Source organism: Mobula hypostoma, chromosome 2 (assembly GCF_963921235.1).
Source record: "Mobula hypostoma chromosome 2, sMobHyp1.1, whole genome shotgun sequence".
Taxonomy (NCBI): Eukaryota; Metazoa; Chordata; class Chondrichthyes; order Myliobatiformes; family Myliobatidae; genus Mobula; species Mobula hypostoma.
The window spans coordinates 193,060,460-193,081,797 of record NC_086098.1 but is presented as its reverse complement, the minus strand read 5'-3'; the positions used below and the strand labels follow the sequence as shown (position 1 = coordinate 193,081,797).

Genomic DNA, 21,338 nt, shown 5'->3' with positions numbered 1-21,338 from the left:
ATCCTCAGTAAGCCTAAAGGAGGTGTATATATTCAAGTTAACCCTTTGAGGACTGCTGTTGCATTTCTGCAGTATTTCTTGAAAAGGTGATTCACATTTGAGGTTATTCAAAAATATATTAATTGCCATTTTAACATTGTTTCAGTTACATTTCTTAATGGATTTACAATTCTTTCAAAACATTTCTTTTAACTGAAAAAAATACACATAACACGATTAATTTAGAAAGTTGCGTCCTCAAAGGATTAAATACATTTGATAAACAGGTTTCAGGGCAGTTTTCCCATTCAGCTTCCCATACCTGAGAAGTTTATACTTGGACACAAAGGCTTTAGTGCACTCCGGGTGTGAGCACTTGTAGGGCCTCTCTCCTGTGTGAGAGTATGAATGGACTTTAAGTTTGTCAACACTGCTGAAGAATGCTCCGCAGATCAGGCACTCAAGGGTTCTCCTTGGCTTTGATTCCTTCCCTTTCCATTTGGCTTCTAAAACCTTCTGCGTATCTTCCTTCTGTTTTGTTATTGTGATTTGACTTAGGTCATCAGTGGCAACGGCTGCCATTGCAGCCTTATTGGCCAAGTCCCTAGAAAAATGGGGCTTTACCCACCTTCTCGCTACCAAGTGTATTTCCTGTGTTTTCAGTCTGTGTATTATGATCACTTCCAGTTGATAGATACCTGTTGCATCCAGAGTTTAAGGCTGCTTCAGCAATATGGGAGCAGTTTACAATTTTTAGGCCTAAAAGTCAAATTAAATACAAAGATTAACATTTCTACACAGCATAAAAATCATTTTATTTATCTTTATTTATTAACCATTTCTCAGCTAGCAATGACCAACAACGTCAGATAGTCAGGATTTCATTTTCGTGAAGAATAGATTTTCTAACATGGGCATTTTTATAGAACAGCTAATTTAAAAAAAAATTAAACTGAAATGGTACAATACTAATCCTTATAAGTATACCACATCCTTAAAGCCATCTTCACTTAGCACACATATAGCAAAGTTTGGCTCAGTAATAAGAGTACTTTGTCCCAGAATTCTAAATATCAATTATCAGTTATGAGCAAAACCCTCCCAGGTCAAAGGGCAAATATATGCCGTCACTCAAAGACAAGAATAGGCACAAAAGCAGTTAAATTAATCCAATTTTGCTTAGAAATTAAGATGTGAAACTTCAGGAGGCAACAACCAAAAGTGGAAAAATGTGCCACATTAATATATATAATTAATCCTAATGGCTAGGTCTCAGATTATACTGGAAGCATTCTATGCTTTATCTTTCAAAATCAGTTGACAGAAACAAACTGCAAAATAACAAAATCAACAAACTGTTTTCTCTCAATAAACCCCTTAGAAAACTCCAGAACTCAACCTTGACCTTATAAATCTGGGCTGAGATGTGTACTGGGGAAATGGTCCCCAACGCTTGTTTAAAAGTACAGAAGGAACAAGCAGGGCTGCCAGTGTTGGTAGTGAGCCCAGTGGTGAGTGTAGGAGTGTCAAGCTTTGGTTCGAAGGAGACCAACTTGAAAGAGGCTCTAGATAAGTTTCATTAAGGATCCCTTTTTTTGTCTCTTCCTGTATCTAGCATAATCAATGGCTGTTGTATGGTCTTCATGCTAGATGTTGGGAGTCGTGGGAGACCCAGGGAACTACACCTGTGTGAAGTGCATCCAGCTGCAGCTCCTTAAAGACCATGTTAGGGATTTGGAGCAGCAGCTGAATGACCTTCAGCTTGTATGGGAGAGTGAGGAGAGTGAGGGAAGTAGTCAACCCTACATTGCAGGAGACGAGTAGCTGGGTGACTGGCAGGAGAAATGGAAATGTGAATAGGCAGTTAGTGCAGAGCACCCCTGTGGCCATTCCCCTCAATAATAAGTATACAGTTTTGGATACTGTTGTGGGGGAATCATCTCTCAGGGGAATGCCATAGAGACCAGGTTATCAGGACCGCGTATAGGTCCGTGGTGCAGAAGGTAAAGAGGGAGAAGAGGGGAGCAAAAGTGATGGGGGACTCAATAGTCAGGGGAACAAACAGGAGATTCTGTGGATATGAACAGGACACCCAAATGGTATGTTGCCTCCCAGATGCCAGAGTAAGGGACATGTTGGATCATGCCCACAGCATTTCGAAGGGGGAGGGAGAGCAGCCAGATGTCTTGATACATATTGGTACCAATGACATAGGAAGGGAAAGCAATGAAGTCCTGCAACGAGAATTTACAGAGCTAGGCAGAAAGCTAAGTAGGACCTCCAGCATAGTAATTTCTGGATAACTACCTGTGCCAGGCACCAGTGAGGGTAGAAAGAGGATGATCTGGCAGATTAATGAATGGCTGAACAGCTGGTGCAGGGGGCAGGGCTTCAGGTTTTTGGATCATTGGGATCTCTGCTGAGGGGAGATATGACCTGCACAAAACGGACAGGTTGCACCCGAATCCGAGGAGGACCAATATTCTCAATATTCTCGTGGGCAGGTTTGTTAGAGCTTTTGGGGAGGGTTTAAACTAATTTGTGAGGTGGAAACCGGAGTGAAGCCACTTAGGTTGGTAAAAGAACAAAGATAGTGTGCTGTCAGACTGTCAGGAAGGGCAAGCAGATGATAGGACAAATTTTCAACCAGCTGGGTAAGTATCAGTGTATTAGGAAGGCAGAATCAAAAAGGGTAGCAAATATAGTACTCAAAGTGTTCTATCTTAATGCATAGAGTATAAGAAATAAGGTGGATGATCTTGTTGCGCTATTGCAGATTGTCAGGCATGATGTGAACATCACTGAATCACGGTGAAGGATGGCTGTAGTTGTGATCTGAATGTCCAAGGTTTCATGTTCTGTCAGAGGGGTAGGAAAGTAAGCAGGGGGGTGGTGTGGCTCTACTGTTAAAGAATGGCATCAAATCAGTACAGAAATATGACAAAGGATAGGAAGATGTAAAATTCTTGTGGGCTGAGTTAAGAAACTGCAAGGGTAAAAGGTAAAAGGACCCTAATGGCAGTTATATACAGGCCTTCCAACATGAGCTGGTATGTGGACCACAACTTACAACAGAAAATAGTAAAGGCATGTCAAAAGGGCAATGTTATGATAGTCATGGGAGATTTCAACATGCAGTTCGATCAGGAAAATCAGGTTGGTAATGGATCTCAAGAGAGTGAATTAGTTGTATGCCTACGACACATTCAAAATGCTGGAGGAACTCAGCAGGCCAGGCAGCATCTCGTTTGTCAATGCCCATGAGATGGCTTTTTACAGCAGTTTGTCGTTGAGCCTACTAGGGGATCAGCTATACTGGACTGAGTGTTATGTAGTGAACCAGAGGTGATTAGGGAGCTTAGGGTAAAAGAACCCTTAAGGAGGCCTTGATCACAATATGATTGAATTCAACTTGAAATTTGGTAGGGAGAAAGTAAAGTCTGAAATAGCAGTATTTCAGTGGAGAAAAGGAAATTCCAGTGGTATGAGAGAGGAGCTGGCCAGAGTGTATTGGAAGGAGCTGCTGACAGGGATGAAAGCAGAGCAGCAATAGCTTGAGTTTCTAGGAAAAATGAAGGTGGTGCAAAAAACAAAGAAATACTCAAATGGCAAAGTAGTAGAACTGTGGCTGACAAGGGAAGTCAAAGCTAATCTAAAAGTGAAAGAGAGGGCATACAACAAAGCAAAAATTAGCGGGAAGATAGAGGACAGGAAGTTTTTAAAAACCTATAGAGAGCAACTAAAAGAATCATTAGGAAGGAAAAGATTAAATATGAAAGTTAGCAAACAATATCAAAGTGAAAAGCTTTTTCAAGTATTTAAAAAAAAAAGAGAAATGAGAATGGATATTCATCCACTAGAAAATGAGGCAGGAGAAATAACAACAGTGGACAAAGAGATGGCTGAAGAACTAAATGAGTATTTTGCATCAGTCTTCGCTAGCAGTGTGCCAGGTGCTGAAGGGTGTGAGGGAAGAGAAGTGAGTGCAGTTACTATTACAACGGAGAAGGTGCTCAAAAAGCTGAGAGACCCAAGGGTACATAAGTCACCCGGACTGCACCTTAAGATTCTGAAAGAGGTAGCGGTAGAGATTGTGGAAGCATTAGTAATGATCTTTCAAAAATCAATGGACTCTGGCATGGTACCAGAGGACTGGAAAATTGCAAATGTCACTTTACTCTAAGAAAGGAGGAAGGCAGCAGAAAGGAAATTATAGACCAGTTAGCCTGACATCAGTGGCTGGGAAGATGTTAAGAGTCAATTGTTAAGGATGAGGTGATGGAATACTTGGTGACAAAGGACAAGATAAGACAATATCAGCATGGTTTCTTTCAGGGAAAATCCTGCCTGATGAACCTGTTGGAATTCTTTGAGGAGATTACAAGTAGAGGTAGATAAAGGGGCTGCAGCAGATGTTATATATTTGGACTTAAAGGCCTTTGGCAAGGTGCCACACACGAGGCTGCTTACCAAGTTAAGAGCCCATGGTATTATAGGAAGGTTACTGGCATGGTTAGAGCATTGGCTGATTGGTAGGAGGCAGCAAGTGGGAATAAAAGGATCTTTTTCTGGTTGGCTGACACGAGTGGTGTTCTGCAGGGGTCGATGATGTGAATGGGCAAGAAAATGGAAAATGAAATACAGTGTTGGAAAATGCATGGCCGTGCACTTTTGTAGTAGAAATAAATGTACAGACTATTTTCTAAACGGGAAGAAAATCCAAAAATCTGACACACAAAGGGACTTGGGAGTCCTTCTGCAGAACACCCTAAAGATTAACTTGCAGGTAGAGTCAGTGGTGTGGAAGGCAAATGCAATGCCAGCATTTGTTTCAAGGGGTCAAGAATACAAAAGCAGAGATGTGATGCTGAGGTTTTATAAGGCACTGGAGAGGCCTCACCTTGAGTATTGTGAACAGTTTTGGGCGCCTCATCTAAGAAAAGATGTGCTGGCATTGAAGAGGATTCACAAGGATGATTCCGGGAATGAAAGGGTTATCATACGAGGTATGTTTGATGACTCTGGGTCTGTACTCACTGGAATTTAGGAGGAGGAGAGGGGTAATCTCACTGAAACCTTTCGAATGTTGAAGGCCCTAAACAGAGTAGATGTGGAAAGGGTGTTTCCCATGGTGAGGGAGTCTAGGAAAAGAGGACACAACCTCAGGACAGAGATGCGAAGAAATTTCTTAAGCCAGAGGGTGGTGAACTTATGGAATTTATTACCACAGGCAGCTGTGGAGGCTAGGGCTCTAACTGTATCTGAGCTTGATAGTTTCTCAATTGGCAACGGTGTCACAGGTTACCGAGAGAAGACCGGGGAGTGGGGCTGAGGAGGGGAAAAAAGGATCCATGAGTGAATGAACTAATTCTGCTCCTATGTCTTATGGTCTTATTAGAATTGTTACTTTTCAAATGAGTGAATGAAAGAGTCTACATTACAATTCAAAGACCAGGAAGAACCCCTGAAATCCTTGTCAACATTTCTCCCTCATGCAACACAAGTAACTGTCTCGTAAGGAGTTTTGACGTGCTCAAAATAGCCACCTACAAAATGAAGGTCACTGTATTTCAAAGATTTTCACTGTACATAAAGTTACAATATTTTACACATGGCTGTTGGATGTTGACACAAACAAATGCTTTTCACTGTATGTTTCGATGCACACGCGACGAATAAAACTAATCTTAAATCTCATATTTCTAAAAGCATGTATTTGCTCAGCAATGAAGAGCCAGAGACTGTCATGCAAAATTAATGTCAGTATCATCCTGAAATTGATTGGTAAATAATTCCATAGTTCCTCAGGAATGGAAGGAAGATGAGGAATATTTTTCAAAGAGATAATGGGTGGCTTGAAAGTTGCTGTCCAAAATGGCAATGGGGACAGGAGGCCTAATCACAAGTTAAAAACTCCAGACGGGTACTAAAACAGGCACCTTTTAAGGCTGAAACAGTGTTGTGATGTGGGAACATATACAGCTCCTTCATAAAGCAGTATTCTGAGAATGGCCATAACAATCTCCTTACAGCATAATAAATTTCTAAGAAATTGGGAGATTATCTTGTATTGGGTTGACTGAAGGTTTGTTCCCTCATAAATCCATGTCTGTCACAACACCTCTTCACTGATCTGATAATACTGCAAATCATATCAGTTCACCACTGGGTTACTTCATTCTGCTTTCCACCAAATGTTCACTTCACTGAAATATTGGCTGATATTTTCTTAGAGTTTAGCATGCTTTCTGTTGGTTATAATACAGAATTTCACAGACATCCCTTCCTTGTGATGAGAACAATAAAATAAAATTAAATGTGAATGGTGTACAACACAAGTAAACCACCAGTCTTTCAGAATTATGAACTATTAGGGCAGAAATTGTGGTGTCACAATAATCATATGCTGGTCAACTATGAACTTGCTTTATGGGTACAATGAACTGCTGTTATGATGCTAAACTGATCTGCTAACAACTGGAGTCAAGGTATGCAGATTGGTGACATCAGCTGAATGCAAAGAAAATATTTGCAGGTTTCATGCTCCAACCAAAAAGGCATTGGATAGTTTTTCTATTCCAAAATCACATACAATTAGGACGTGCCAATTCAAGACACAGCAGAATCCCTGTAAGGCTACCAAAGTTAACTGAATAGTGCCCAAGTTCACATTGATATCCATAAATATTTTGGAAACCTTTACACCTATAGAGCTTCCCCATTTATTATTTAAAAGGCATGCCAGACATAAATTAAATGTTCAACAAACCAGTTTTAAATGGAGTAACACAGCATGGAAATTAGCTCAGATATGATTAGGGGGATTTACTGAATCAGCTTCAACAACATTATGCTGCTTCATCAGGACAAGAATATTACGCAGTATAGGTGTATATTTTAAAGCAAACAATGGAGTAGCTCTTCGATCTTGATATTATTACTCTCTGAGAGACTTCAAACATCTGTTTAATTAGCTGCAGAACAAACCTGTATAAATTGTATAAATACTCATACAAAAGGGGGGGGGGGGGGTTGGGGGAGGGGCAGCCAGAAGGGACACAAAATGTTCTGCAAGTGCAGGAGAAAATTCAGGTAAAGTTGAATGTAACTAAGCCTAACTGGACATTGTTCACAAAATTTCAGCTCATTTTGCTCACAATTCTGAGCTCACAACATTGCTTGCTTTCTCTCCCATCTCCCCTCATGCCTTTGCCAAGGTCATTTTGTCCAGAAGACCAAACTCCAATACCTTCCACTTATCTAACGTGCCTATCTAACGTTTCGTTCTGGTAGCTGATCTTGTTAATTGGATCATTCTCAGCTGGCCCTGTCTCTCTCAAATACTACTTGCACACATCGCCCAAATGAAACCAATCATTGGTTCCTCAGGTGATAACATCAACCTCCTTTTCCTTGCATATGGCTATCTTTCCCTGATTCCCTTTATTTCCTCACAGGTTTCTATCCTGCAACAGTTTGGAGGATTGGGGAGCTGGGTGTGGCAGGGTGGGAAAGGAAGAAAATCACAAGTGTCCACAATTACAGCAAATAGGGCGAATTCTTCCACTCCAGTGCTCAGCTTATCTGAGGTTTCTGGCTTGGCTAGCTATACCACTATTCCTTAATGTTTAACTTAATTAATGAAAGGTAAATAGATTATCACCTACAATGGATTCTCATCCACTCCTACACTAGACATCAAAAGTCCTCCCAGAATAGCTACCTTTATCCTATGGAATTCTAACATACTTCTCATTGGAAATATCATTAAGACACTATCAGGTTAATGGTAATGGTACCCAGCTATACCCCACTATCCCAGGGTACCCTTTTTATCCTATATAATGTGCTAACATTTGACGTCCAGTCCTGAATCAGCTACAATGTTCCCTCCAACTTGCTGTAAAAGAGCTCAAAGTAACTGGTTTTCAATCCCGATGCACTCTTTGTGCAGTAGCCAATTTCTATAATTTTCCATGGCCATTTTCGAAGACCAAACAAAATACAGTTGGCAAATATGGTAGCTCAATCACAAAGTAAGACAACAACAAAACTGTCTATTTCTTTCACTGTAACACCGCTCACAACTTCTGTCTCATCTCTGTTTCAATTTCATTTGCAATTGTCCATTCTATTTTTAAGCTTGTATCCTAATTTGCATTAAATCCTGTTCTCCTAGTGCCGTTACACATTGGCATGTACCAGTATTTTGTTCAGCAATGTTTTCATCATAGAATTCTCTTGTTTTTCAGTCAATCCATTACATCACCCAATTTTTACCTTAGATCTAATCAGATCCCTGAGATAGGCACACTGCACTGAAAAGCTTGAGCATGTAGATATTAAAAGAGAGGATGTGCTGGAGCTTTTGGAAAGCATCAAGTTGGACCAGACGAGATGTACCCCAGGCTACTGTGGGAGGCGAGGGAGGAGATTGCTGAGCCTCTGGCGATGATCTTTGCATCATCAATGGGGACGGGAGAGGTTCCGGAGGATTGGAGGTGTAACATCATCACTGCTGTGTAACATGCTGCAAGGTTTCACTGATAATGTAATGGTTTCTCTGTAGCAGCAATGTTTGGGTTATGACCAGAGATAACGGGGTTTGGAATGCTGTTGTTCTTTCTTGTGAGCCTGGAAGAGAGATTTTCACGGTCTTTTGCCAGGGAGAGATGAGGAGAGAAGACGCGAATGGAGAGAGTTGGGAGACCGCCAGACAGGGTGGACTTGGAGCGAGGGTCCGAAGGACAGCGACAATCGGAGGAGGTCGATGGTGGACGATCGGCTTATTAGTGACTTCCAACATTGTGCAATAGCCTGTTTCATAAGATTGAGCCCTTTTTCTTTTTTTTTCCATTTTCTTTACTAAGCATACAGTCAAAGTAAGAATTATAAAGCTTAATTGTTTACTTGCATATTGCATACTGTTTGTCATTTCGGGGTACTGATTTGTAACAGGGGACACATCGCACAGCATCCACCCAAACGAGATTTCTTAAGCTTGGCCGGGCCGGGGGCTATCACCCCTGAATTAAGCCATGAGCCGAAGCAAGAGTTACAGATGTTGTTCCATTATTCAAGAAAAGGAGTAGAGATAGCCCAGGAAATTATAAACCAGTGAGACTTACTTCAGTGTTTGGTAAGTTGATGGAGAAGATCCTGAGAGGCAGGATTTATGAACATTTGGAGAGGCATAATATTATCAGGAATAGTCAGCATGGCTTTGTGAAAGGCAGGTCGTGCCTTACGAGCCTGATTGAATTTTTTGAGGATGTGACTAAACACATTGATGAAGGTAAAGCAGTAGATATAGTGTATATGGATTTCAGCAAGGCATTTGATAAGGTACCCCATGTAAGGCTTATTGAGAAAGTAAGGAGGTATGGGATCCAAGTGGACATTGCTTTATGGATCCAGAACTGGCTTGCCCACAGAAGCCAAACAGTGGTTAAAGATGGGTCATATTCTGCATGGAGGTCGGTCACCAGTGGTGTGCCTCAAGGATCTGTTCTGGGACCCCGACTCTTCGTGAATTTTATAAATAACCTGGATGAGGAAGTGGAGGGATGGGTTAGTAAATTTGCTGATAACACAAAGGTTGCGGGTGTTGTGAATAGCGTGGAGGGCTGTCAAAGGTTACAATGGGACATTGAAAAAATGCAAAATTGGGCTGAGAAGTGGCAGATGGAGCTCAACCCAGATAAGTGTGAGGTGGTTCATTTTGGTAGGTCAAATATGATGGCAGAATATAGTATTAATGGTAAGACTCTTGGCAGTGTGGAGGATCAGAGGGATCTTGGAGTCCGAGCCCATAGGACACGCAAAGCTGCTGCGCAGGTTGACTGTGTGGTTAAGAAAGCATACGGTGCATTGGCTTTCATCAATCATTGTATTGAGTTTAGGAGTCGAGAGGTAATGTTACAGCTATGCAGGACCCTGGTCAGACCCCACTTGGATTACTGTGCTCAGTTCTGGTCACCTCACTACAGGAAGGATGTGGAAACCATAGAAAGCGTGCAGAGGAGATTTACAAGGATGTTGCCTGGATTGGGGAGCATGCCTTATGAGAATAGGCTGAGTGAACTCGGCCTTTTTTCCTTGGAGTGACGGAGGATGAGAGGTGACCTCATAGAGGTGTATAAGATGATGAGAGGCATTGATCATATGGATAGTCAGAGGCTTTTTCTCAGGCTGGAATGGCTAGCATGAGAGGGCACAGTTTTAAGGTGCCTGGAAGTAGGTACAGAGGAGATGTCCGGAGTAAGTTTATTTTTTAATACATAGAGAGTGCTGAGTGCGTGGAATGGGCTGCCGGCGACGGTGGTGGAAGCAGATACAATAGGGTCTTTTAAGAGACTCCTAGACAGGCACACGGAGCTCAGAAAAATAGAGGGCTATGGCTAACACTAGGTAATTTCTGAGTTTAGGACACGTTCAGCACAGCTTTGTGGGCCAAAGGGCCTGTATTGTGCTGTAGGTTTTCTATGTTTCTATCCATTAGGGATATTTAAGAGACTCTTAGATAGGCACATGGATGAAAGAGAAACGAAGGACTATGTGGGAGGGAATGATTAGATTAATCTTAGTGTAAGTTAGAGGATAAGCACAACATTGTGGGCAAAGAGCCTGTATTGTACAGTTGCATGTTCTAACCCAAATCAGTCACACACAGCCCTCTGCTTTTCTTCACCCATGGCTTATTTATTACATTTATTTTTAATGTTTCACCCTTTTCGATACCTTAACCAAAGCTTCAGGGTTTCCTCTATCACTCTTTCGTCCTCTAGTTCACTTTTTCCCCACCTAGCTGTTTAATCAAACTTTTGGTTATCGTCTCCAAAATCTCCAAACATAACAAATGAACTTAGCTCCAATGAATGAAATACTATGGGGCATTTTACTATTTCAAAAGGCACCGCATGAATCGAAGTAGAATTTTTAAAAAATGATATTAATCAGATCTGTTGCCTTGGTAGAAGTAGCAGAGCTGTGACTCCTATTGGATGAAATAATATCCAGTTAAGAGCTGTCAAATAAATTGGCCTAGCTTTGACAAAAAATTCACATCACCACAGGAAGATGCTGAGAACCACTGTTGTACACTTGCGTACAGGAAATGACATTAAGATTGAATCTTGAATATGCAGTGGTGCAAAGAAAACTTACAAGCTGCCAATGAGCCACACAACATAGCAGCAATTTTAACATGGTAACAAATAAAAGAATTCTTCATTTTTATTTAGTGCTTAAAGTCATGATCTAAATACGAGCAGTTTGCTGGGTCTTCTAGATTACATGGCAACTTTTGTAGCTGAAACTTCGGAGTCAGACCACTCGATAGATAGAAAGCTAATCTATCCTTTGACAGTAACAAAGTAATTACAGTAAACTTCTGTTGCCAGCTCATCCACCATCCTCTGTCTGTCAGGAAAAAAGAGATCTAGGATCCTCATAATATATGGTGAAGAATCAATACATCAATGAAGTAGAAAGTTGCATGAAAATCTAATCTGTCCTTTGACAGTAACAAAGCAATTACAGATTTTGAGAGACCAAGGCACTGAACTGTGCTTGAAAAGTCTAGTGTGTCTACAAAAGAACTGTCTCCCCAGAAAAAAAATAACCCACCAGAGAGCATATAATTACCATTTCCCAAAACTAAACTTGAGATCACTTACTTACATTTGCTAAATTTAAATTCATCTCTGATCCTCTGCCTCAAGATCTTGAATTTTATTAACAAACAGATCACAAATAAAGATCTCAGATTAATACATCCTTTGATCTGGTGTAACATTTCTTGGCCCAGTTAGAGATCATTCACAATTCCACCATGCTGGACTCCATTACATTTTACTAATCCATGATAGATGTGAGCCATCACTCTCATCCCAGATGGATGCAGGTTCACACCACAGTGCTTTGAGCACAATATTCAGTCAGATACTTCACAGCAACACTGAAAGTGTGCTACACTGTTGGAAGCACCAGCTTTAGGATAAGATATTTAATAGCAGGACTTAATTGCCCTCTTGAACAGATGCAAACAACCCCATAGCACTTCTCCATTGTAGAATTGTTCTTCACTGTACCCTGGCCAATTTTTATCACTGATTACTGCAAGCAGATTTTCTGATTATCATGTTTTTGGTGACACTAAGCACAAACTAACTGCTACCATCTCTTCCAACTGTGTGTGTCAAAGATTTATTTGTAACTGTGAATGATCAGGGGATATCATAAGAACATCAAAGATGCTATAAGAATTAAAATCTCTCTCTTATTATTTTGGTCCTGAGCTCTTACACGAGCATTGCTGCAGAATTTTTGCTCAATAGATGGCTGTTGTGTTTAAAAAGGAATGTTTCCAGTTGTACCTGCAGTGGTCGTACCTATGATGACTGAATATTGAATACAACATGGTATTATGGTACCTCATCCTAGAATGTTTTTGAAAAAATATGTTACATACGATTGTTAAGGAGTATGGAGTAGTCTGAAAGTGGTGGTGGAAGTCTACTGACCACAATCCTCACTTTAGCTGGATCTTTGCCTTTAAATGTAAAACTTCCAGTGTTGATGAATATGTCCTTAAGCTGACAAAATATTGTTAGGATAAGTGACTGTGAGAGGATAACAGTAAAACTTACAGCATGGAGGCGTCATGAAGGACAGTGGTTCAAATTCACCCCTGCAAATTTATCCCGTTCTCAGTCATAACTCTGTGGTAAATATTTGACCTGCATTTATTATCTACCTAAAAAGGCAGAGAATGTGGGGCAGGCCACAGCTCTACACTTCTGAACAACCACTGATAAATGGAATCAGCAGAGACCTGGGAAGCAATTGCACACCTTCTCTCTGTCACAGGAGACGCCTGGCCCAACGAAACCTGCACAGGGTAAAACACAGAGATTTCAATCTGCCTCGCACAAAGCAATTAAACATCCTACACTCTACACCCAAGTTCACCTGGTTTAGCCTTTCAATCTCTTTTTAAATGGTGTGGAAGAAATAAACAACATTCTCAAAATGAACATATCTGATAAAATAAAACAAAACAGGATCACCCCTGAATGGAAGTACTGTCATGCGGACAAAGATCGCCCAACAGGACTTCTACTTTATCTCAGCTGAAGAACAGATTGATAATAGTAGTGGTGCCAAAGTTCAAGGTAAATTTATTTTCTAATTATGTATATGTCACCATATACTGCCCTTAGATTCACACACTGGTAATCCCATCACCAGTTAAGCAATTTCAAGAGGCAAATGTTCATTATTGTAAGTGTACCAATCCATTTATCTTACTGGCAGACTTATACCATCAAAAAACCTCTAACTACTGGGATTCCTGATTTCTAGGTCATCATGAGGTCATACCATTCTACTAAAAATTAACTTCATTTTCTTCAATTCCACCATGTACTCTATAAAGAACATCTAGAACAGTAACAGATTTACCTTTGGCATGATTTGTTCCACATGTGCATTAATCTCTTCCAGTTCTATACAAACAATCCCTTTTCAGCCAGTTCCAACAATTCTTGTTGGAGGAGACCAGAAAGTGTTGCTGCACATCTTTACTGACCTGCATAAAAAAACAAATTAAATAAGCATCACATTAATTTCAGTAAGCAGGATTCTTTAATGAAGAAAAGCAGCTATAACTTTAATGACACAGTCTGAACCAAACAGCTAAATTTCAGAGTTTTTAATAAACCCTTATTACCAAATAAGATTTCTAGAATGGAAAGAACAAACTTGCCAAATGGTTTCCACAAAGGATTCAGATCCCCATGATTAATTTCAAGTATGACCATTTGTAAAGAATTACCTCTGTCATTATTCAGTAAACTTTTTTCAAATGCAAGGATGATCATCAGTGACCAATATCTACAACTTGTTTCAATGGAAACTTATAAAATTAAGTGCAAGTAAATTCTACTGTAGCATTCAAGGGAGATCTGAACGAGCACTTTAAAGAAGAGAACTTTCAATACTATGGATCAGGGTCAGGAGAGTATAGAACTTGATTGCTGATAGAAGAGTTGTTTGGACTTGACACAAGGAACAATTTTGTTCCATGCAGTGACCAGTGATTTTGTTACAGGTAAGAGCAGAAGTAGGCCAACTGGCCTGTCGAGCTTGCTCCGCCATTCAGTAAGATCATGGCTGATCTGCCCATAGACCCATCTCCAAGTACTTGTTTTTTTCCTCATAATCCTTAATTCCCCTACTATGCAAAATTACTATGTCACTATGTTAGCCTGACAAATACAGTTTTCACAAAATAGAACATTTTGTTCAATGAAGCACAATGGATCACCATTAGCAGCTCAAGTCAAATTGCTAAATTAGTAAGAACATTGTGTGGTGTAGCTAACAGGCAGCATTTAATTGCAAAAAGCAATCAATAAGATTCAAAATCATTAATGGATACACTGGGTCAAATCCCTCTAGCATTCATTGGCTTCTGGCCAGGATGAACTAAATGATATTTGCCAAATGGAGGGTATTGGTGGAGCTGGAACACGTTGGGACTCCTCCGCATCATATTGGAAATTTGCCCCTGAAATCCCAAACCCAACAACCCATACCTCATGAGGACCAGAATCCCTATTTATCTGAAGAGGATTTCACAGCTAGAAATTAAAGTAAGCTCTTTCCTTTTAAAAAAAAGAGTCCCAGTCATACAGCACAGGAACAGGTCCTGCCAAAGGGTCTCAGCCCAAAGCGTCGACTGTCTATTCATTTCCGTGGATGCTGCATGGCCTGCTGAGTTCCTGCAGCAATTTGTGTTGCTTGGATTTACAACATCTTCAGATTTTCTTTTGTTTGGGAACAGGTCCATCAGCTTTTATTTTACTTTTGATTAACAATTTTTTAAATGTACTTAATCTACTAAAATGATTTAATAGGTTTTCAATGTTTAAGTATTATCAGACAATTTTTACATAATTAGCCATAAAGCACAGAACAGTACAGGCCCTATGTTGAGCCAATCTCTTAAAAACCTACCCTATGATCAATCTAATCATTCCTATCTACAAAGCCCATAAACCTACAATTTTCTTATGTCCATGCCTATCTAAGAGACTTTTACACATCTCTATTAGCCTTTACTCCCAGCATTCTTTTACAGTACCTACCACTCTGTAAAAAAAAACCTCTAACACCTCCCTTAAACTTTTCTTCAATCACCATCCTGGGAAAAAGGTGTTGGGTGTCCACTCTATCCATGCCTCTCAATCTTCTACACCTCTATCAAGTCATCTCTCATATTAAGTTGCTCTAAAGAGAAAAGACCTACCTCGCTCAACCTTTCCTCTTAAAACATGTTCTCTAATCCCGGCAACAGCTTCAGATATCGCCTCTGCACCCGCACTACATTGTCCACATTGTTCCAATAAGGAAGCAAGCAGAATCAAGCACAATACTCCAAGTTTCAAAGGTTTCAAAGTTTCAGAGGTACATTTAATGTCAGAGAAATACATACAATACACATCCTGAAATTCTTTTTTCTTCACAACCAGCCACAAAAACAGAGTGCCCCAAAGAATCAATAACAGTTAAATATTAGAACCCCCAAGCCCTCCCCAGCTCCCCCCCACGCATAAGCAGCAACAAAGCAATGATCTCCCTCCCCACCAGCCAAAAAAAAAGTATCAGCACCCCACACTAAGCACTCAAGTGTGCAGCAAAGCATCAATAAAGACACAAACTTGCAATACCCCAAAGACTAATCGTTCACCTGGTAAATCAACATACCACAGGCTCTCTCTCTCCCTAATAAGGAAAAAAGAGATGTCCCCATTTCACAGTGTGGTCTAACCAGAGTTTTATAGAGCTGCAACATTACCTTGCGGCTCCTGAACTCAATTTCCCCCCAACTAACAAAAAGGCAGTGCACAACATGCTTTATTAATCACCCCATCAACTTGCATTACAACTTTGAGGGATATATGACCTTGACCCCAAAATCCCTCTGCTCTTCCACACTGCTAAGAATATTACCATTTAACCTTTTACTGCCTTCAAGCTGGATTTTCCAAAGTTTGTCACTTCACATTTTCCCAGATTTAACACTACCTACCACTTCTCCTATCTATACTCCGTCGTAACACTCAACAACCTTCTGCACTATTTACAACGTAATCAACCTTCATGCCATCTGCTAGTCCAAAGCCTTACCCACGATAAATGGCCGTTCAGAACCAGAGGATCAAAACTTCAGCGGTACACCATTTGGGGCCTTGTTGCTACATGATTGTGGGCAAGGATCAGACAGCGAGTTCCCTCATCTGTAAGGAGGGAAATGATGGGGGTGGAGTTGAGCTGAATGCCACCACAAAGCATTCAGAATTACTCCAACTATTTGCAGGATACACTCAATCTGCTCTCTAATGTTACTTTTGTACATACGCCAATAAACTGCTGTGTTCATTAGTGGTTTCAATTTATGATGAGGTAACTAACTGAACTCAAAAGAGCAGGAATTTGTTCATAATGGAGAATCTCAAGTGAAGAAGATTCAACTGCATTACACCTCTTTCCACAAATACAGATATTCAATATTATTAACAAAAGATATTACTATTCAATGAGGAGCTCCAATGGATGAAATTCAAGTTATTTGGAATTTCAATGAACTACTTTGAAAGTATTTTGATCAATAAGTTAATTTCAAATAAGTCAGTTTAATAAGTCATTTTAAAAATTTTCCACACAAAACAACTATTTGCGAACCAAATTTTAAAAGGCATTCACAGCACATTTGGCTTGTTAAATTTTAAAATATATATTTTCAAGACATTTCCTAAAGATGTGCCAAGTACACAGAATACATTTTCCATTAGTGTTAATTGTATATTTTCTCCACTAGGTGGTAGAAAGACTGAACAGATGTACTGTAATAAGGATAAAATTTATTTCACTAAAGGTCTCTGTTCACCCGTAATAGACACGACTAGATGCATAGTAGGGTTAAACATATAAAAATCAAGTACATCTGCACCTGACCACCTGCTCATTCCCAATGTCATCATTCTGATACCAGTGATCATGCCTTAATTAACTTATGTCCCAGAGACAGAAATTCTCTTTGTCAATCCCTCCTTCTCTACTTTAGAAACTATCTTTTTTTGGGTAAGCTTTAGCTAGCTCACTATCCCATATTGCTCAATGTTAAACTCTGCACAACATTTCTGTGGAAAATCCTGGTTCATTTACTATGGGAAAGGCAGTATATAAATACAAGATCCTCCTTCAAATAACTACACACATACATTCACAATTGTAACATATATAACACTTGGTTTTCAGCCAATACACAGCAATAATTGTGGAAGGCAGAGATTTCAGTCATAGTATATTTGGAAAATATGTGCGTTATGAAAATATCTGCAAAATGTTGCATGTTGTATGCTCAGCAAAAGAACTGGTACAGCCAGTTGAAAAATCAGACTATTTCATTGTATTTGCACATTGTACAGATGCATAGTTGAAAAGCAAAGCGGGCATAGCAAAATAGGCAGTTGATCATTATAAACTGGCAAGAATGTAGTACATTTAGACCATATTTTCATATAGAAGTAATAAGAAAGCTATTGGTGTTCACCATCATTACTTGATGAAGAAATTGCAGAATATTTCCATTAAGCTGTACAAACATTAAAATCTCAAGGATATTGTCAACGATTCAGCATGACTTCCTAGGCACGACTCTTTACACGTTTCTTCAATGCAATGAGTTGAAATTACTTTGGCCGATGTGAATTTCTGTCTGGAAAGTAGATCAAAGCAGAAATATCCCGAAAACCTGACACTGTTCAATCTAATCCAAGCAAGATTTCAATGGCAAAATATTATTTGCAGTTCAGCATAACTATTTGCTCTCCAAAGTGTATGTAGTGCATTAACATGAACATTTTTATTTTTATTTTTGCATTTATGATATTTCATCTACTGCAATGGTACATTACTATATTTGCTGATCAGTTATTGTGTTCTGCACAATACTCTAAAGTGAATGAATGTTTCTTTTTGGAAAAGGGGAAGCATTTGTGACAGATCACCAGACCTTTGTGCAGAACTCTATTTAGGTCAACAGTGAACAAGCTTCATAGCACAGCACAAATTCTAAGTCACCAAATACTGTATTTCAACATATACATGCTGCATTATACGAGATATTTTGACTATGTTTTATCAAACATATTACATGATTAATGGCATTGTACAAGTATTATACAATTTCAGATTTCCATAAAAGTCAGTCATACATTCAGTTGTAAGTTTTTTTTGCACTAAGAGTCTGAGCATGGATGATTTTGTGGTCAAGGAGACTTGCTTCCACTCCAAATTATGGTCAATGATGCCAGGGCACTGATTCTGTAAGCATGTGGGTTCTGCAGCCCCGCTACCACACAGACTTGCACTAGTGGCAAGGAGATCTGCAATGTTACCATCAGAATGAACAGCATCCTAATGTGGGCTGCCCTAATGACTATCACCTGGTAGCACTCACATCAACAGTGATGAAATGCTTTGAGAGGCTCTTCATAACTAGACTGAACTCCTGTCTCAGCAAGGACGTGGACCCATTGCATTTTGCCTATCGTCACAATAGATCAATGGCAAACGCAATCTCAATGGCTCTCCGCACGATTTTAGACCACCTGGACAACACAAACACCTTGGTCAGGATGTTGTTCATCGACTATAGCTCAGCACTGAATATCGTCATTCCCACAATCCTGATTGAGAAGTTGCAGAACCTGGGTCTCTGTACCTCCCCCGGCAATCAGTCCTCAACTTCCTAAATGGAAGATCACAACCTGTGCAGATTGGTGATAACAGATCCTCCTTGCTAACGATCAACACTGGCGTACCTCAGGGGTATGTGCTTAGCCCACTGCTCTACTCTCTATATACAAATGACTGTGTGGCTAGGCATAGCTCAAATACCATCTATAAATTTGCTGATGATACAACCATTGTTGGTAGAATCTCAGGTGGTGACAAGATGGCGCACAGGAGTGAGATATGCCAACTAGTGGAGTGGTTCCACAGCAACAACCTGGCACTCAACGTCAGTAAAACGAAAGAGCTGATTGTGGACTTCAGGAAGGGTAAGACAAAGGAACACATACCATTCCTCATAGAGGGCTCAGAAGTGGAGAGAGTGAGCAGCTTCAAGTTCCTGGGTGTCAAGATCTCTGAGGATCTAACCTGGTCCCAGTTTATCAATGTAGTTGTAAAGAAGGCAAGACAGCAGCTATACTTTATTATTAGGAGTTTGAGGAGATTCGGCATGTCAATAAATACACTCAAAAACTTCTATTGTTGTACCCATGGAGAGCATTCTGACAGGCTGCATCACTATTTGGCATGGAGGGGCTACTATACAGGACCGGAAAAAGCTGCAGAAGGTTGCAAATCTAGTCAGCACCGTCTTGGGCACAAGCCTACAAAGTAACCAAGACATCTTTAGGGAGCAGTGTCTCAGAAAGGCAGCAACCATTATTAAGGATCTCCAGCACCCAGGGCATGCCCTTTTCTCACTGTTACCATCAGGAAGGAGGTACAGAAGCCTGAAGGCACACACTCAGTGATTCAGGAACAGTTTCCTCCCCCCTGTCACCCGATACCTAACTGGACATTGAATCTTTGGACACTACCTCACTTTTTTTTAAAACATACAGTATTTCTGTTTTTGAACTTTTTAAAAAATCTATTCAATATATGCAATTGATTTACTTGCTTATTATTATTATGATTTAATTTGTTATTAACATTTCTTTTCTCTCTGCTAGATTATGTTTTGCATTGAACTGCTGCTGCTAAGTTAACAAATTTCACATCACATCAGATGCCAGTGATAATAAACTTGATTTTGAATCAGGTTTAATATCACTAGCATACGTCACACAAACAGTGATAAAAGAGTTTCCTCCAAGATCTCCACAATGCACAGAGGATTGTGTGTGGAAAAGAAGATTGTTGTGGAAAGGGAGGTGCAAGCGATAAAGGGATCAAACCTTCAATTAGGAATGTGGGGGGGGGAGAGATTAAACAAGTGATTGGGATAATTCTTGAAGACATCAGTAGTCAAGGTGCAATGGGTGGAACTATCCAGACGAAGGCACACCCCTTGGATTCTTTGGTAGTCAGCAAGTCAAATCTCTGGCTACGTCCACACTACGCTGGATAATTTTGAAAACGCCGGTTTCGAGTAAAAACGGCAGGCGTCCACACTAAACGTTTTTCAAAATATCTCCGTCCACATTAGACGGATATTTGGGCAAATCTCCTCCTACCGGGCATGCACAGGACACACAGAAAACAAGCGAAGAGGAAACGATGTACTTGGTGCGTGTTTGTCCAGTTACAGAGTAGAAAAACTTAAAAGAACTTGCTCTTGGCTCTCATGCAGGAGGACTTAAAACTAAAAAAAACAAATACCGGAGCGTATGGAGGCAACCGACAGGGAGTTCACGGACAGTATGACCCAGCTGACGACGAACATTGAAAAACTGACCAACTCTGTTACGTTAATAAAGCACCTTGTTAAATGTATAAAACATCTGCATCAGTGTTATCTGTATTTCCATACAATGTTACATTAGGCTGTTACACATCTATTGTCAGAGAAGTACTTGCATAAATAGGTGAACCACCTTCATACAAGCAAGGACAGAAAATAGGGCAAAGTGAGTATACTTATTTATTCAGTAAGCTATGGGTCAAAGTATTTGGTGAGCACATTTCTAACCCTTCTGGCTCCAGTCCAGTCTATTCTGAAATTGTTAGGTGGTTGCGTTCAAGAAAACAAGGAAATGCCGCGCAGTGACTATCTGTTCCGGCACGTCATGACAGCGTTTTTAAATAGTCAAAAAAGCTCACTTTACAATTTAACTCTCACGCCGTTCACACCGACTGCGCGTTATAACAGCTTGCGCAGTACCAAGCAGAAGCAGAAAAAGCATTGTTGTTGTGGTGTTGTCATGACAGCGTTTTTAAATCTCTCCGGTTACCCCGTACACACTGCAACTGATATTAGGCATTTTCAGATTTACTCAATCTGGAGATCGTTTCTGAAAATCTCCATTTTCGGAGGATGAAAACGCCGTTTCAGTGTGGACAGAAGGTCAAAATGAAGAGAAAAAGCTTCATTTTAAAAATTATCCGGCGTAGTGTGGACGTACCCTCAGTTCAAAATTTGTCAGTGTACATTCATTGACTTCTAAGTGTGGTAGCCAGCAGCTCTTTATGCATTAATACTTTGTGCACTGAGAAGTCCAAAAGGAAAAGTTTTGCACATAGTTATTTGTTCCAAGCTGAAAATGGCCCTCTCT

At 40.2% G+C, this 21,338-nt stretch overlaps 1 protein-coding gene across 7 annotated transcripts in view; it reads right to left on the bottom strand.

Moving 5' to 3' along the window:
* Window positions 1-21,338, bottom strand: part of plagl2 (pleiomorphic adenoma gene-like 2) — a 131,052-nt gene that overhangs the window by 19,913 nt on the left and 89,801 nt on the right. For 3 of the 7 annotated variants that reach the window (XM_063041321.1, XM_063041320.1, XM_063041322.1), the window contains 2 exons: window positions 13,444-13,570; window positions 302-738 (listed from right to left, as the gene is read on the bottom strand). In XM_063041321.1, the coding sequence (XP_062897391.1) occupies window positions 302-561 (260 nt within the window). In that variant the 5' untranslated portion in view covers window positions 562-738; window positions 13,444-13,570. Of the gene's footprint in view, window positions 1-301; window positions 739-12,629; window positions 12,872-13,443; window positions 13,571-21,338 lie in introns of all 7 variants that reach the window. The other 4 variants (XM_063041325.1, XM_063041326.1, XM_063041327.1 and 1 more) reach the window with 4 other exon arrangements.